The sequence below is a fragment of the Heterodontus francisci genome, chromosome 3 (genome assembly GCF_036365525.1).
Source record: "Heterodontus francisci isolate sHetFra1 chromosome 3, sHetFra1.hap1, whole genome shotgun sequence".
Taxonomy (NCBI): domain Eukaryota; kingdom Metazoa; phylum Chordata; class Chondrichthyes; order Heterodontiformes; family Heterodontidae; genus Heterodontus; species Heterodontus francisci.
In genome coordinates, this window is record NC_090373.1 from 110,567,183 (window position 1) to 110,586,164 (window position 18,982).

Genomic DNA, 18,982 nt, shown 5'->3' on the forward strand with positions numbered 1-18,982 from the left:
CTGGGTCTGTGGCCTCTGCAGTGAAGCTGCAACAACAATAGCATAGTCCCCCTCCACAACAGGCTGTGTGGGAGACAAAAGAAGGAGATCACGAGCCTCTCACAGCAGATGCCTTTGCAGTGCTGAGGATTCCCAAAGCAGCTGAGGTTTTAACGTTCTGTTGAGCTGAAAGGAGTGCACTTCATCCTCTTCATTTATCTTTTCACCCTCTGCTACAGATATTCCCATCTCTCCATCCCACTTCCTCATGAGGAGCCGCCATCGCAATGTCAGGTGCTGCCTCCTCCATTGCAGTCAGCATAATGAGCTGGGGCACTCCTCCGCTTGTGTGCATCCTCTCCCTTGCATTTTGCACCCTCTTGTCCTGCAAGGACAAAAGAGAAAGTGAGATAAGGCAATGCTGGCCTCTCTCACCAATTCCAGTGGCTTTTTAAAAAAAGATGCTGCATTTATCACTGCTGCCAGCTCCTCAATAGCACAAGGGCTTTGAACTTTGTTGACGGGTCAGTAATGACCCTGGGCACACATTTCTCCCATGTTCAGGGGCACCATGCACCCTTAGGTTGGTCAACTGCTGTGTCTGCTGGTGGCTGCAGACCTGCAGACCTGTCATCTGGGTGTCATCTAGCACTCTGGGGAGGTGGTGGTGCAGTGGTATTGTCATTGGACGAGAAACCCAGAAACCCAGGGTATTGCTCTGGGGACAAGGGTTTGAATCCCACCGCAGCAGAAGGTGGAATTTCAATTCAATTAATAAATCTGGAATTAAAAGCTAGTCCAATGATGGCCATGAAATGATTGTCGATTGTCGGAAAAACCCATCTAGTTCACTAATGTCCTTTAGGAAAGGAAATCTACTGTCCTTACCTGGTCTGGCCATCATGTGACTCCAGACCCACAGCAATGTGGTTGACTCATACATGCCCTCTGAAATGGCCTAGCAAGCCACTCAATTGCATCGAACCGCTACAAAGTCAATAAAAAAAAGGAATGAAACCGGACGGACCACCCTGCATTGACCTAGGCATCGGAGACGACAACGGCAAAGCCAGCCCTGTCGACCCTGCAAAGTCCTCCTTACTAACATCTGGGGGCTGTGCCAAAGTTGGGACAGCTGTCCCACAGACTAGTCAAGCAACAGCCTGACATACTCAGGGAATCATACCTGACAGACGATGTCCCCATTATCATCCCCGGGTATATCCTAGCTCACCGGCAGGACAGACCCAGCAGAGGTGGCGGCACAGTGGTATAAAGTCGGGAGGGAGTTGCCCTGGGAGTCCTCAATATTGACTTCAGACCCCATGAAGTCTCATGGCATCAGGTCAAACGTGGACAAGGAAACATCCTGCTGATTACCACCTACCGCCCTCCCTCAGCTGATGAGTCAGTACTCCTCCATGCTGAACAGCACTTGGAGGAAGCACTGAGAGTAGCAAGGACGCAGAATGAACTCTGGGTGGGGGACTTCAATGTCCATCAACAAGAGTGGCTCGATAGCACCATTACTGACCGAGTCCGAAAGGACATAGCTGCTAGACTGGGTCTGCAGCTGTTGGTGAAGGAACCAACAAGAGGGAAAAACATACTTGACCTCGTCCTCGCCAATCTGCCTGCCGCAGATGCATCTGTCCATGACAGCATTGGTGGGAGTGACCACCGCACTGTCCTTGTGGAGACAAAGTTCCGCCTTCACATTGAGGATACCGTCCATCATGTTGTCTGGCACCGTCACTGTGCTAGCTGGGATAGATTTAGAACAGATCTAGCAATGCAAAACTGGGCATCCACGAGGCATTGTGAGCCATCAGCAGCAGCAGAATTGTACTCAACCACAATCTATAACCTCATGGCCCGACATATCCCCCACTCTACCATTCCCATCAAGCCAGGAGACCAACCCTGTTTCAATGAAGAGTGCAGGAGGAGCAGCACCAGGCATACCTCAAAATGTGGTGTCAACCTGGTGAAGCTACAACAGAGGACTACTTGCATGTCAAACAGCGTAAGCAGCATGCAATAGACAGAGCTAGTGATCCCAAAACCAATGAATCAAATCTAAGTTCTACAGTACTGCCACATCCAGCTGTGAATGGTGGTGGACAATTAAACAACTAACTGGAAGAGGTGGCTCCACAAGTATCCCCATCCTCAATGATGGAGGAGTCCAGCACATCAGTGCGAAAGATAAGGCTGAATCATTTGCAATAATCTTCAGCCAGAAGTGCCGAGTTGATGATCCATCTTGGCCTCCTCCTGAAGTTCCCAGCATCACAGATGCCAGACTTCAGCCAATTCAATTCACCCCGCGTGATATCAAGAAACGACTGAAGACACCGGATACTGCAAAGTCTATGGGACCTGACAATATTCCTGCAATAGCACTGAAGACCTGTGCTCCAGAACTAGCCGCGCCCCTAGCCAAGCTGTTCCAGTACAGCTACAACACTGGTATCTACCCGTCAATGTGGAAAATTGCCCAGGTATGTCCTGTACACAAAAAGCAGGACAAGTCCAACCCGGCCAATTACTGCTCCAGCAGTCTACTCTCAATCATCAGGTAAGTGATGGAAGGTGTCATCGACAGTGCTGTCAAGCGGCATTGGCTTAGCAATAACCTGCTCAGTGACGCTCAGTTTGGGTTCCGCCAGGGCCACTCAGCTCCTGACCTCATTACAACCTTGGTTCAAACATGGACAAAAGAGCTGAACCCAAGAGGTGAGGTGAGAGTGTCTGCCCTTGACATCAAGGCAGCATTTGACCGAGTATGGCATCAAGAAGCCCGAGCAAAATTGGAGTCAATGGGAGTCAGAGCGAAAACTTCGGCTGGTTGGAGTCATACCTAGTGCAAAGGAAGATGGTTGTGGTTGTTGTAGGTCAATCATCTGAGCTCCAGGAGATCACTGCAAGAGTTCCTCAGGGTAGTATCCTAGCCCCAACCATCTTCAGCTGCTTCATCAATGACCTTCCTTCAATCATAAGGTCAAAAGTGGGGATGTTCGCTGATGATTGCACAATGTCCAGCACCATTCGTGACTCCTCAGATACTGAAGCAGTCCGTGTAGAAATGCAGCAAGACCTGGACAATATCCAGGTTTGGGCTGAGAAGTGGCAAGTAACATTCGTGCCACACAAGTGCCAGGCAATGACCATCTCCAACAGGAGAGAATCTAACCATCTCCCATTGACAGTCAATGGCATTACCATTGCTGAATCCCCCACTATTGACATCCTACGGGCTACCATTGGCCAGAAACTGAACTGGAGTAGAGATATAAATACCGTGGCTACAAGGGCAGGTTAGAGACTATGAATCCTGCAGCGAGTAACTCATCTCCTGACTCCCCAAAGCCTATCCTCCATCTGCAAGGCACAAGTCAGGGGTGTGATGGAATACTCTCCACTTGCCTGGATGGGTGCAGTTCCAACAACACTCAAGAAGCTCGACACCATCCAGGACAAAGCAGCCCAATTGACTGGCACACCATCCACAAACATTCACTCCCTCCACAACCAACGCACAGTGGCAGCAGTGTGTACCATCTACAAGACGCACTGCAGCAACGCAGCAAGGCTCCTTAGACAGCACCTTCCAAACACCCGACCTCCACCAACTAGAAGAGCAAGAGCAGCAAATGCATGGGAACACCACCACCTGCAAGTTCCCCTCCAAGTCACACACCATTCTGATTTGGAACTATATCGCCATTCCTTCACTGTCGCTGGGTCAAAATCCTGGAACTCCCTTCCTAACAGCACTGTGGGTGTACCTAAACCACATTGTCTGCAGCGGTTCAAGAAGGCATCTCACCACCACCTTCTCAAGGGCAACCATGGATGGGCAATAAATGCTGGCCTAGCCAGCGATGTCCACATCCTATAAATTTCATTTTTTATTCATTCATGGGATGTGGGCGATGCTGGCCAGGCCAGCATTTATTGCCCATCCCTAATTGCCCTTGAGAAGGTGGTGGTGAGCTGCCTTCTTGAACCGCTGCAGTCCATTTGGGGTAGGTATACCCACAGTGCTGTTAGGAAGGGAGGTCCAGGATTTTCACCCAGCGACAGTGAAGGAACGGCGATATAGTTCCAAGTCAGGATGGTGTGTGACTTGGAGGGGAACTTGCAAGTGGTGGTGTTCCCATGTATTTGCTGCCCTTGTCCTTCCAGTTGGTAGAGGTCGCGGGTTTGGAAGGTGCTGTCTAAGGAGCCATGCTGCATTGCTGCAGTGCATCTTGTAGATGGTACACACTGCTGCCACGATGCGTCGGTGGTGGAGGGAATGAATGTTTGTAGATGGGGTGCCAATCAAGCGGGCTGCTTTGTCCTGGATGGTGTCAAGCTTCTTGAGTGTTGTTGGAGCTGCACCCATCCAGGCAAGTGGAGAGTAGTCCATCACACTCCTGACTTGTGCCTTGTAGATGGTGGACAGGCTTTGGGGAGTCAGGAGGTGAGTTACTCGCCGCAGGATTCCTAGGCTCTGACCTGCTCTCATAGTCACAGTATTTATATGGCTCCTGCAGTTCAGTTTCTGGTCAATGGTAACCCCTAGGATGTTGATAGTGGGGGATTCAGTGATGGTAATGTCATTGAATGTCAAGGGGAGATGGTTAGATTCTCTCTTGTTGGAAATGGTAATTGCCTGGCACTTGTGTGGCGTGAATGTTACTTGCCAATTAGCAGCCCAAGCCTGGATATTGTCCAGGTCTTGCTGCATTTCTACACGGACTGCTTCAGTATGTGAGGAGTCACGAATGGTGCTGAACATTGTGCAATCATCAGCGAACATCACCACTTCTGACCTTATGATTGAAGGAAGGTCATTGATGAAGCAGCTGAAGATGGTTGGGCCTGGGACACTACCCTGAGGGACTCCTGCAGTGATGTCCTGGAGCTCAGATGATTGACCTACAACAACCACAACCATCTTCCTTTGCGCTAGGGATGACTCCAGCCAGCGGAGGGTTTTCCCCTGATTCCCATTAACCTCAGTTTTGCTAGGGCTCCTTGATGCCATACTCGGTCAAATGCTGCCTTGGGGGATGTCAAGGAAAGTCACTCTCACCTCACCTCTTGAGTTCAGCTCTTTTGTCCATGTTTGAACCAAGGCTGTAATGAGGCCAGGAGCTGAGTGGCCCTGGCGAAACCCAAACTGAGCATCACTGAGCAGGTGCCGTTGATGGCACTGTTGATGACACCTTCCATCACTTTACTGATGATTGAGAGTAGGCTGATGGGGCTGTAATTGGCCGGGTTGGACTTGTCCTGCTTTTTGTGTACAGGACATAACTGGGCAATTTTCCACATTGCCGGGTAGATGCCAGTGTTGTAGCTGTACTGGAACAGCTTGGCTAGGGGTGCAGCAAGCTCTGGAGCACAGGTCTTCAGTACTATTGCCGGAATATTGTCAGGGCTCATAGCTTTTGCAGTATCCAGTGCCTTCAGTCATTTCTTGATAGCATGTGGAGTGAATCGAATTGGCTGAAGTCTGGCATCTGTGATGCTGAGGACTTTAGGAGGAGGCCCAGATGTATCATCAACTCGGCACTTCTGGCTGAAGATTATTGCAAATGCTTCTGCATTATCTTTCGCACTGATGTGCTGGGCTCCCCTATTATTGAGGATGGGGATATTTGTGGAGCCACCTCTTCCAGTTAGTTGTTTAATTGTCCACCACCATTCACAGCTGGATGTGGCAGGACTGCAGAGCTTAGATCTGAGCCATTGGTTATGGGATTGCTTAGCTCTGTCTATCGCATGCTGCTTACACAGTTTGGCATGCAGATAGTCCTGTGTTGTAGCTTCACCAGGTTGATACCTCATTTTGATGTATGCCTGGTGCTGCTCCTGACATGCCCTCCTGCACTCTTCATTGAACCAGGGTTGGTCTCCTGGCTTGATCGGAATGGTTCAGTGGGGGATATGCCGGGCCATGAGGTTACAGATTGTGGTTGAGTACATTTCTGCTGCTGCTGATGGCCCACAGCGCCTCATGGATGCCCAGTTTTGCATTGCTAGATCTGTTCTAAATCTGTCCCATTTAGCACGGTGATAGTGCCACACATCACGATGGACGGTATCCTCAATGTGAATGCGGGACTTTGTCTCCACAAGGGTGTGCGGTGGTCACTCCTACCAATACAGTCATGGGCAGAAGCATCTGCAGCAGGCAGATTGGTGAGGATGAGGTCAAGTATGTTTTTCTCTCGTGTTGTTTCCCCCACCACCTGCCGCAGACCCAGTCTAGCAGTAATGTCCTTTAGGACTCGGCCAGCTCGTCAGTAGTGGTGCTACCGAGCCACTCTTGGTGATGGACATTGAAGTCCCCCACCCAGAGTACATTTTGTGCCCTTGCCACCCTCAGTGCTTCCTCCAAGTGGTGTTCAACATGGTGGAGTACTGAGTCATCAGCTGAGGGAGGGCGGTAGTTGGTAATCAGCAGGAGGTTACTTTGCCCATGTTTGACCTGATGCCATGAGACTTCATGGGGTCCGAAGTCGATGTTGAGGACTCCCAGGGCAACTCCCCCCCTACTGTATACCACTGTGCCACCACCTCTGGTCGGTCTGTCCTGCCGATGGGACAGGACATACCCGGGCATGGTGATCGCAGTGTCTGGGACATTGTCTGTAAGGTATGATTCCGTGAGTATGTCAGGCAGTTGCTTGACTAGTCTGTGGGACAGCTCTCCCTACTTTGGCACAAGGCCCCAGATGTTAGTAAGGAGGACTTTGCAGGTTCGACAAGGCTGGGTTTGCCATTGTCGTTTCCGGTGCCTCGGTCGATGCCGGGTGGTCCGTCCGGTTTCATTCCTTTTTAGTGACTTCATAGTAGTTAGATACAACTGAGTGGCTTGCTCGGCCATTTCAGAGGGCGTGTAAGAGTTAACCACATTGCTGTGGGTCTGGAGTCACATGTGGGCCAGACCAGGAAAGGACAGCAGATTTCCTTCCCTAAAGGACATTAGTGAACCAGATGGGTTTTTACAACAATCGACAATGGTTTCATGGCCATCATTAGACTAGCTTTTAATTCCAGATTTATTAATTAAATTCAAATTCCACCTTTTGCTGTGGTGGGATTCGAACCCAGGTCCCCAGAGAAATACCCTGGGTCTCTGAGTTACTAGTGTAGGGATAATACCACTACGCCACCACGTATATAAATATGAATATAAAAAAAAGCTCTTCTTGCCAGAATGAAGAACGGTATTAAACCTCTTGTGGCACTACACCCAGGTTCTCCTGACAACACTGTGGGTGCTCACATTCTCTGCCACCTCCAGCCAGGCCTATTGGTTTGACTGGCTGGCCTTCTCCTGCCATCCTCCAGAAACAAGAGCTCTCATTTTTGTGCACTGCCTCCAGCATGACCTTGATGGTGGTATAGCTAAACCTTGAGGCTGCCTTGCCACCGGTGCCTGGCTTCTGCCTCTCCTCCTGCTCACTTCTACCTGCCATAGCTTTTCAAGACAACTGCCACAATAATGCTACCATCATGCCTTTAAACCGGGCCTGCACTTCAAGCCTCCTGCCCCCTTTCCACGCCTGCCGCTGCTAATTTGCAGACAAACCCGCCCTCCAGCCAATTAGGGCTGAGCTCGGGGAGAATTTGGATCTATGACTGCTTCTCCCTCAGGGTTCCCAAACCAAATGGAAAATCCTGCTCTCAGCCTCTGCTCCAGAAATTAGGCCCATTTAAGTTCCACTGGCCGCCTTCCCACCTGATGGCCACCACCCATGGCATGGATATGTGCCAGGATCAGCTTCCAGGGCCATCCCATGAGTTCTTACATTTGGGAAGTGGTGTGTCCATTACAGGAAAGGTATATAATCCTCCTGACCCTAGAAGGAAAATAAAAGATATGACTGTTTTGGCCTCTACTAGCCCAGGCACATCCTCCTGCTGTCTTCAGTCACAGTGGCTTCACTTTTCAGACTGCCAGTTAAAATTGTAACCAGATGATGATGTTGTCGGGATCTGATGTGCACTTGTAAAGAAGGGCCCAGGCAGCTTTGGGTGGATGTCCTTGCTGTCTGCTCAGTAGAGCTTGTTGAAATATGAGACAATGGGATCCTGGCACCTTTCCTGCAAGTATAAAACTTGGACAATTTTAAATGTCCACCTTTCCTGATTCTACAGGGACGATAGAGTTAAAATCAACCACATTTGGTGGGATGCTCTCTTCTCAGTGGAGTAGCAGTAGGCAGGACTTCCACCCACTACTGTGACCCTGTCATAACCCAAGCCAACTTCCAGACCAGGGCTTATTTTGCCTGCCACTGCAGACAAGGAGAATTACTCTGGTTCAGCACTAAAAGAGGCAGCCAACAACTTAAAAGGGTTGGAAGAGATATCTTTGAAGGTCTCTGATTAAGATAGAGCCCTAAAACTGTGGGTGTTTGGGACCATTGTGGAAGGAGAGATGTCTATTAACAGACCCTCCCTCCATTTGCGAGGTGCTTACCGCTGCTGCCTCACGGCCTAGCACCAACATTGTTCTCCTGACGATCCATTGTTGGCAGTGGTAAGGAGAGAAATCGACGACTATTTGCATGTGGAAAGTAGGGAAAGGGCAGCTAGCAGCCAGCAAGAGTGGGTGGGCAGGAAAAGGGAGGAAAATTGAAATCCTACTGAGCTGAACCACACATTTTTGCCCCTGCCAGCTGATTTTGTGTGGAAAATCTAACTCTTTTCCACAATTTATGCATCCTATTAGTGCAAAAATGATTGGTGACTATCCTGGCTCTTCTCTGTCCCCAAACTAAAAATAGTTTGTGGAACATTTTTTTAAATATAGTGAATGCAGTTTGTTTTTAACTTGAAAGGCTGTACCATTTGCACTTTATTATTCTGTTGTCTAATTGCATTAACCTCCCACTGGAGGAGATGTTATCACTCAGCAGCAACACATGGCAATGTGTTTCCTCTTCTGGTTGCTTCATGTCACTGATCTTTAAAGCCAGGTACAGGCTGCATTTGACAATCTGGTTGGAAAGTAATTGTGGGCGTAAAATGTGATGCTGCTTTTTGTAATTCATTCCAATCAACAGAAATTGTATTCTTTGTGCCGCTGAAATGTACTTGTTGCAGTACGCGACTGAAATCTGAGTTCCTGTTCAAAGAGTTTTGCAACTTACCCAAGGCACCACAGCTTCCTGATATACTGAATTACTATTCGAGTTAAAGTTATGTGGAGACAATGAGGAAAGCAAGTAAGTTGCCCCTTACTGAGTTTTGGCTTTAAAAGTTAAAATTCAAGCTCTGAATGGGATAAAAAGCTAGATGGAAGTGTGTTTGTTTAGTGATCTTACATGTAGAGGATTATGTTTCTGAGGGTTTGTGAAAAGATCATGGTTTCTGTTAAGAAGAGGAAATGGGGGAGGGGAAAAGAAAGATTGTGCAAAGTCTAAAGCGCATGGTAAATGTCAGCAACTGATTTCCCTCTGGTGATGTGATGCGCATGTTATATGCTTTGTAAAAGTAAATGAAGTGGTACAAGATAGTGCCAACTTTGTACCAGATTTTGACATAAGGTTTTGATTTTTGTAGTTTTCATAGTCCATTACAAATCTGTAAACTAATCATAAGGTTACAATAGCACAAACGACAACAGTGAATTCTCTCATGGTTTATAAACATAACCTGAACTCTAACATGGTGGCACAGTGGTGCAGTGGTTAGCACCACAGCTCCAGTGACCCAGGTTCAATTCTGGCTACTGCCTGTGCAGAGTTTGCAAGTTCTCCCTGTGACCGCATGGGTTTTCGGCGGGTGCTCCGGTTTCTTCCCACAGCCAAAAACTTGCAGGTTGATAGGTAAATTGGCTGTTATAACTTGCCCCTAGTATATATAGGTGGTTGAGGGAAGGTGGGGATGGGGTAGGAATATGGGATTAATGCAGGATTAGTATAAATGGGTGGTTGATAGTCTGCATAGACTTGGTGGGCCGAAGGGCCTGTTTCAGTGCTGTATCTCTAAATAAAATGGTATAATAAGGGTAACCAGGGAGGAAACTTATTTTCTATGTGATTTTTTTTTCTAATTACACTCCTGTGATGTTTCTTGGGACATAGTACATTAAAGGCCCTATATAAATGCAAGTTGTTGTAGTTACATGTTTTTTTTCTGTGAATGGTCCAAGGCCTCTTAACAACTTCCACAAAGTTCCGGTGTCTCATCAGGATCAGATATTATGTTTCAGTGTACAGAGTGTGTGCAGGAACAGTGAGACATGGTGCTGCATGTGCACACATCTTTGCAGGTGGCAAGACAAGTTGAAAAGGCTGCTAAAAAGGCATACGGGCTCCTTGGTTTTATTAATAGAGTCATAGGCTGGTATTTTACGCCATCCCAGTGAGCTGGATGGTGGGGGGATGGGAGGTGGCATAAAATGGAGCGGGAGGCTCCGGGAGGCCTTCCCGCCCTGCTCCTGCCTCTGCCCCACTTTATGTAGGGCGGGAGGCTGGGGTATAAAAACGGGCCGCCCGCCCCAGGCCAATTAAGGCCCTTAAGTTGCCAATTAATGGCTACTTAAAGGCCTCCATGGGGATTTTACCCATGACAAGTGGGCGTCCTGGAGCCGGGAAAGGCTGCCCGGTGAGAGCTGTCGGCCTCTCCGCACCCGGGGGGGACCCATAAAATGTGGGATGGATCCCTGGACTAGGTGGAAGCAGGTTCACCACCAACTTTTACGTTGGTGGCCAGCTCCTATCCGCCCGGTGTAAAATCCAGCCTGTACAGTACAAAAGCAAGGAAGTTATGCTAAACCTGCATCAAACACTGGTTAGGCCCCAGCTGGTGGCCAATGCTGGACACCACACTTCAGGAAGAATGCCAAGGCCTTGAAGAGAGTGCAGACGAGATTTACCAGGAATGCGTGACATCAGTTATTTGGAGAGAGTGCAGAAGTTGGGGTTATTCTCCTTAGAGCAGAGCGGTTAAGAGGAGAATTGATGAATATGTTCAAAATCATGAATACAATAAGGAGAAACTATTTCCAATGGCAGGAGGGCCTGTAACCAGAGGAGACAGACTTAAGATAGTTGGCAAAAGAACCAGACGTGACATGAAAAAAAATGTTTACGCAGTGAGTTATGATCTGGAATAGACTGCCTCCAATGATGGTAGAAGCAGATTCAGTAATAACTTTCAAAAGGGAATTGGATAAATACTTAAAGGGAAATCATTTGCAAGACTATGGGAAAGAGCAGGGGAGTGGGACTAATTAGATAGCTCTATTAAAGAACCAGCACAGGCACGATGGGTCAATGACCTCCTTCTATGCCGTATCATTTTGTGAGACTATGATACCAGCACCGCACATTTATTTGAGGAAGAATAATGAGCAAGATATTCATATATTGGTATTGACACAGAGTCAGCTATTGTTTTGGAATGAATCAAAGCTGGAAGCTAAAGGAATTAATGTACTCAAATTAAGCAAAGGAAAATTACTAGATTAAAAAAGGTGCAAAATAGGAGTTCAGATTATCAATCGTCAAACCATAAGGTTGAACTAATCTCGTGGAAGATACACAGACACAATAAAAATTCAGGCTCACCTGAAGAATTACAGCTTGATGGACAATCACAGCAATGATGTCGTTCAAGTTGTGATCTAATTAAACCTAATCTGTGGCAGGTTACAAGACAATTTCACAGTTTCTATTTACACTGTTTACACTGTTTTTAACTATCTGTTGCTGCTGTCAAGTTACAAGAGCATATAGTACAAATTTAAGGCATGATGGTTGTCTCACCCTCTAAGGCACGAAAAACATTAATGCCCTGAAATTAGGATCCATAGTGCTTGGTATTTTGGCACTATGGGTGTTGTTTTGACTTCCAAATGGTATTCGTGGTGCATGTACACATTTCTGGTGCTAGCCACACTGGATGCCATCTAGATGAATGTATTAGTGCACACAGGGACGGTCCATCAGAGGTACACAGAGTAGGTAGATGGTGATGGCAGACAGCATGTCACAGTGATCTGACGCAACCTCTGCCATTTTGCAGCTCAACTCTTCAGCTAATGCCATCTCTTAACCTTGCACAGCTTAATATGTGTTCAGCAGTAGAAAGGACTCCCCCACCAGCCCTATTTAAAGGGATCATCAACAAATTTCAGGTTAGTTGCTGATTGATTTCTACTGGCTCTTGCTGTGATCGTAGTGTTTGGTAGTTTCCAAAGTTGTTTCCCAGAGCTGTTTAAAGAAGGACCTTTTCTTGACTTCAAGGTTTCTGCATAAACCACCTGCTCCCTGACATGGGTGCAATAGTTTGCACCCCCCTTGGGCTACAGCATGACTGGGAGAATGAGCTTAGGCGACACAGAGCAGGACAAGCTACTAGAAGAGGATAGAGGAGGAGGTGGAGGAGGCAAAGGGCTCTCAGCAAGAGGCTACATCTGCCCAGAGTGTTCAGGAGCAATTCTCCTACCTGACCCTCAGAGAGGAACAGAGTGCCAGATGTCTCTGCTTCACTAAGAAGGTTCTCACTGAAATCTGCTTAATCTGCTGCAGCCTTAAAGCAGGATGAGGTTGACATTGCTCCTTCCAGGCTGGAACAGGCAATATATGCAACATCTCCAATTGCCTCGGCAATCCTAGCAACGTATTGGAGGACAGATTATTGGAATGCTGTGACACACGCTCCCTTTGAGCACTGGTATCCGCAGCCATGATGGCAATAGTCTGAGCCCGTGTGGCACCAAACTGAGCTTGTGTGACTTCAGTCTGAGATTCCACTGCAGCACTCAGAGACTTTGGGTGACTCTGCTTGCGTTGCAATAGAAGCTGAGACATCGGCCATCAGGCAACACATTATGGTTGGGTCCACAAGTGTTCTCATGAGCTGGCCACCACTTCCATGCTGGAGAAGATGGCCCCAAGCTCTATGCAAAGCCGTGTGCCAAGTTGGTGCTGGACTCCTCCTTGTTCCTTGACAGTGACAGCAGACTTTCTGGCAGGGCTGCCAATGCACCAATCATTTCAATGTGCATGCACATTAGTCATCTTCTATATGTTGCCCCATCGAAGTCCTCTGCAGTAGAACTTGTGAATGATCTCACCCTCTGGTGAGCTGGCACTTTTGCTGCCCTTGTTCCCTGCCCGGTTGCAGGTCACTCATGCCTCATGTCTCACCATGTGCAGATCCTGCCTCTAATATATCCAGTAAATTACTTGCAGTGTCAGTATTTGAGCTGCTAGCTGTGAATGTGAGAGTGAGTAATGTCACAATCTTCCTGCTCTTTCACTTGTTGCTGCTCCACCACTGCCTAACCAGGTTGCAGTTCTTGAGTATCTGATAGGGGAAAGGCACAAGGGTAAAGCCGGGTTGACAGAAGCAGGGGAAGCAAGTGGTGCATGCTTTCACAATCAGCAGCTTGTAAATTAGAAGAGATCGTGGGATGAGGGGCAAGTGGAATATGACATGGTGAATTAGGTAGAAACAAACCATTATCTTCTATATTTCAAGCTCAGTCAGCAGCTATGGCTTCAGTTATGACCACTCCAATGATGGCGAGCACTGTCTCCTCCATGGGGTGTAAGAACGTACTGTACCTGTCCCCCACTGGTTAAGTGATGCTGCTTCCGGTTGTGTGACACCTTGCCACAAGAGAGAAGGAGGTGTGTCATGGTTGAATTGCTGACAGTGTGTGCATGTTGTGAGATATGGAGTGAGGCTTATAGCAGTGCTAAGTGTGTGACGGTGAAGTGAAGCTATGGACCCCACCACCATCCCAACTCCACTGAAATTTAGTCCGGGGTGGGAAGGCCCATGAACGATCTTCCCACCCCGCTGCCAATTGAGGCCCTTAACTGGGTAATTAACCCCCAATTCAGGGCCACTTCCTGCCACAGCCACAATTACCCATGCGACAGGCAACCCTGCTGCTGCATGGGAAACATGACACCAAAAACTGTACTGGCTGCTTCCCAGCTCCGGAGGCATGATGTAGTTGGGTGGGGGGGAGGGGGGGGGGATGCGGGGGGGAGTGGGGGTGGTGGAGGTCCCTCATTGGCCTACTGCTCTGATTTTTTAAATATAATCTGTGATCTCTACCAAAGCCTTCAGTGCAGCATCAGAGAGCCTTGGAGCATGCTTTCTGTCCTGTTGCTCCATAATTCTGTGTTCTTCTTGCTCTCCAACCAGTTCCATCACCTGCTCCAGTCAGAATGCATCTCCCCTTTAAGAAGTAGAGGGTGCTTTAAGCAGTTCTGGAGTCACACAAATTTGGGCCCCCTGCTGATGTGCACAGCCACTAGCGGCATGTTTAGCACCGGCTGCGTGTGCTCAGGTACCATGCAAATCAGCAGGCAGTTGCATGTTTGCATGCTGCCTACATTAGTAGCACCGGATGCAGTTTAATTACACATTGCGATACCTGTGCCTGTTTTCGCACCTTATCCAATTGTGCCGCCGGTGTTTCACTTCTATTCTATGGTAGACTTGATATTTTGGGATATGATGTGAAGTCAAACCTATTTTCTCAATGATAACTATTATCAAGGAACTCGGGTAGGCGACAAACTCCACTTTGCTTGTTATCTCCATCAACAGCCGCCTACAAAAGACATAGAGGAAAACATAACTAGTGAAAATTTATTATTGGGTAAAGTGGGAAAATGTACTAGTAGTTATGATTAGTGCAGGTATTTTGTTCTTTATGTGATTTGTTTGCTCTTGGATCTGCTCAGAGATTGGCATTCTCACTGAGTGGAGAGCCTTAATTGTGAAACTATGGCACTTGGCAGTAAATTGTATTATGCATGTTAAGTGTAGAAATCCATGGAGTTTGTTGTAAGTGTCAAGAAAAACAATATGCCAAATAAGGAATATTAATTAATTGGTTGGAAACTTACATTAAACTTTTAATGGGAAAAATCCTGCAGGATTTTAAAATAAAACTAGCAGCCAAGATGCAGTTTGCATCTGAAAAATCTTTTCACATTCCAAGGCTCCAACTGGAGACAGAGATCTGAGGAACATGGACCCAGAACAATGGCTTGCTCAGTGATTGAATTACCTAAGATTGCTTCATTAGCATGACATTTAAGGCAATCCTAACACCTTGACTTTGAAAGAGCAAACCCCTCCAAGTGTAAATATTGACATCCTGGAGCCAATTTCAAACCTTGAATCTCATTAGAAGTTTCCAGAGAATATACTGAGGGAGTCAAGTGACTGTCCATCTCTGTGAAAGCTGGGTTCTTTGAACAAAGAGTCAAGCCAGAAGTTCAGACTGTGCAGCAGTGGGAAGGCTGTGTGCCTCCCTCTTTCTTTTTCTCTGTCTCTCTAGACAAGTCTGAAAACCATCTGCAACTATAAACCCTCCAAGCCTACAGATTGCTACAGACAGAGACCAGGGGAAGAGAGCTACCTACAAGTCTGCCTCCAAGAAAATCCTGAGCCAAGTGGGCCAGGTACAAAGTACACTTCGACCAGCCAAAGACTTCAAGAATACAGCTTCAGCCAGAAGACCACCAAATCATCCAGCCTCACAGACTCTGTATTTAATTTCCATTTATTCTAGACTCTAATCCAACCACAACGTCTACTTTTCATTCTGTAATCTATTTGTGTGTGTGATTCTCGCCTGAATGTGTAGCATATTTTTATTTTGTTTTAGATCAGGTTTAGATTGCTAAGTATAATAAACTCACCTCTTTCTTGTTTAAACTCAAGAAAACCTATCCGAGTGGTTCTTTCACGATCACATTAAAGGTAAAAGGTAAAACACTCACTGAGGTGGTCAGCACAACCACTGTTAAAAAAAAATAAATCCTGTTGCGGTCAAGTAAGAGGAAGGGCAAGAGGGGAGCTTGTGACCCCACCTCCTCACTGACCATAACACAAGGTATTGCATAACGCCAAGTGACTTGCCCTATATATGCATTTTTATGATATCATTTTATGGATGGTGTTCTTTCTCTGTTTTATCATTCACAAGGTGATCACTAGTTTTATATACTGGCCACAGAGTTTCACAAAAACAGTAACAAGTTGTTATGATGTACAATCTGAACCATCATTATTTTTATCTTGAATAACAGCTGATAAAATTTTGAACAGTACGAGCAACATCTTGTTTCTTCTGGCACTTGACCTATTGTTTGGAAATGTTTTTGTGGAATAATTGGTTGCTAGGCAGCACCTGCCAGCATTTGTCGATGATTTATGATAAAATGAAAAAGAAATATGAACTTTGTCAATTGTTCTAAAATGAAAGTTTTATTCAATACCATCATTAAATAGTTTTTCAATCTCATTCAATTCCCAGTAAAAATCTAACTTTTGAATATAACGATGACATGTAAACACCACGCTACTTCATCACTGTCAATCTATAAAACTGCTAATTAATCCTAAAATATGTTTTAAACACAATTATAAGCTTGCTGAAGGAGTGGTGTTGTATATGCTCAAGGGGATGGAGTAAATTCGAGGGAGGTGCAGTGGTGCTGGCGCTGGAATGATGTTGAGGGAGGTGCAATGGTGCTGGGGATGGAGTGATGAGGGAGGTGCAGAAGATGTTGTGCAGTAATAATGAGAGATTGATGTAGTGGTGCTGAGGGGTGGCATACAACTACTCATAATATGAAGTGGGGAGTCAGTGTTTTGAGACTTCTCTATTTAATTTCCAATCTGAGCCATATGTAGCAGCGAGACTCAATGAGGAAGGGAAGATCAATGAGAGCAATCATGGCCCAATGCTTTGTGGTGACCTATTAGAGGGAAGCCTGAGGGCAGCCCATGCTCTCCCAGATGCTATTGTTAAAACAAATAAATGAAGGAATTAGATTTTAAAACATGTCACAAAAAGGAGGGGAATAAATTGGTGTGTTGGGAATAAGAATGTGACATGATGTTATGTGATATTAAAAGTAACTTAATTTTGTTTTGCTTTTAAATATGATGTCTGTTAATTTTTATAACCGCAAAATATCTTTGGATGCAAGGAGAGGAAGACGATTGTTATCAAGATGTGCCTTATCTGGGGACTGTATAATTCCAAATCATCCAATACCATTGCTTACACAAATATATTAGCCTGCTTGGCTTTATTCTTTTTGCCATTTAAAGTCTGATAGACTGACAATGTTCACAGAAATACATTTACAAATAATGGTATCTCAACTTCACAAAGGACTCTGTCCTTATTCCAGATTTTGCTGAAGTATTTTGCATTTCGCAGAATCAATCAACCTTATAAATCTTCACACAGTTCTTTCAGCGAAATGGGAATCCAGTTCCAGACACAAGCTATAAATGCATGGGAATTAAAACTAATTTGTAGATGTGACATTCAGACATTATGTGAGCCCAGGAAAGCTTAATTCCAGTTAGGTAAATGTGTGTTCCCTACATGTGGCTAAAAGAGAATAGTACTCTTGAGCTATGTTTAATTGGAACTTTGTTGCTTAGGCTATATAACCAGCAGTTAATGATATCCAGACTGGACAAAGAAAAGAGGTGAATGCTCTGTGATAGCATCAACATTACAGATTATGGTATGCATTCTTAGAGTAGGTTAAAGGTTCGGCACAACATCATGGGCCGAAGGGCCTGTACTGTGCTGTACTGTTCTATGTTCTATTCCAAAAGTATGCATGTAACTGCAGACAGGAAGAAATGGTGACCAGTTTAGGAAAGAAGGGTTGATTTTGACTTTTGATCGTCTGACCAACAGATCATGCTGGCAGGCCAGTGAGTGCAATGGCCACCCATACGAGTGAAAACATTAGCTATCCATACCAGAAGAGAGCATTGCATGTGAATTCTCTTTTCTTGTCTTCATTCAGCTGACTGTTTGCTTAGGCTGAGGATAACAGTATCCCACATCACAGAACCAAAGCAGTGAGAGTTCCCATAATTGGTATGTGGATGTTATTAGGCCTTAGTCTTTCTGGAGATGTTCTGGAGTGTTGGATTGTAGCCTGGATCACAATATTGCACATGATGATAATGTGTAAACTGTTCAGATGTGATTTGGCACAGATTATCACTATCATTGGATATTTTCTCACTCTTCTGGGTAAGATGTGAATTCTTGCTAGGTGATGATTCTAGGGCATCAGCAGCCATAGAGTCATAGAGTTATATAGTACAGAAACAGGCCCTTTGGCCCATTGTGTCTGTGCTGGCCATCAAGCACCTATCTATTCTAATCCTATTTTCTAGCACTTGGCCCGTTGCCTTGTATGCTATGGCATTTCAAGTGCTCATCTAAATACTTCTTAAATGTTGTGAGGGTTCCTGCCTCTACTAACCCTTCGGGTCTTGTGTTCCAGATTCGAATCACACTATGGGTGAACAAAAATTTCCTCAAATCCCCTCTAAACCTCCTGCCCCTTACCTTAAATCTAAGCATCCTGGTTATTGATCCCCCCACTAAGGGAAAAAGTTTCTTCCTATCTATCCTATCAATGCCCCACTTAATTTTGTATACCTCAATCAGGTCCCCCCAGCCTTCTCTGCTCTAAGGAAAACAACCCTGGCCTATCCAGTCTCTCTTCATAGCTGAAATGCTGCAGCCCAGGCAACATCTTGGTGAATCTCCTCTGCACCCTCTCCAGTGCAATCGCATCCTTCCTATAGTGCAGTGACCAGAACTATACACAGTACTCCAGCTGTGGCCTAACTAAGCATTTTATACAGCTCCATCATAACCTCCCTGCTCTTATATTCTATGCCTCAACTAATAAAGGCAAGTATCCCATGTGCCTTCCTAACCACCTTATTTACCTGTGCTGCTGCCTTCAGTGATCTATGGACAAGTACACCAAGGTCCCTCTGATCCTCTGTACTTCCTACTTCTCACACTTCTCAGGATTAAATTCCAGTTGCCACTGCTCCGCCCATCTTACCAGCCCATCTATATCGTCTTGTAATCTAAGGCTTTCCTCTTGATTATTTACGACACCACCAATTTTCGTGTCATCTGCGAACTTACTGATCATACCTCCTATATTCA

At 46.1% G+C, this 18,982-nt stretch overlaps 1 protein-coding gene across 6 annotated transcripts in view; it reads left to right on the forward strand.

Moving 5' to 3' along the window:
• The first annotated feature begins 8,974 nt into the window (after positions 1 to 8,974).
• cep85l (centrosomal protein 85, like) overlaps positions 8,975 to 18,982 on the forward strand; it is a 380,598-nt gene continuing 370,590 nt past the window's right edge. For all 6 annotated transcript variants that reach the window (XM_068025467.1, XM_068025473.1, XM_068025482.1 and 3 more), the window contains exon 1: positions 8,975 to 9,215. Coding sequence is in view for 2 of the 6 variants with exons in the window: in XM_068025481.1 (XP_067881582.1) it covers positions 9,203 to 9,215 (13 nt within the window). In the remaining 4 variants the exon portion in view is untranslated. The remainder of the gene's footprint in view (positions 9,216 to 18,982) is intronic.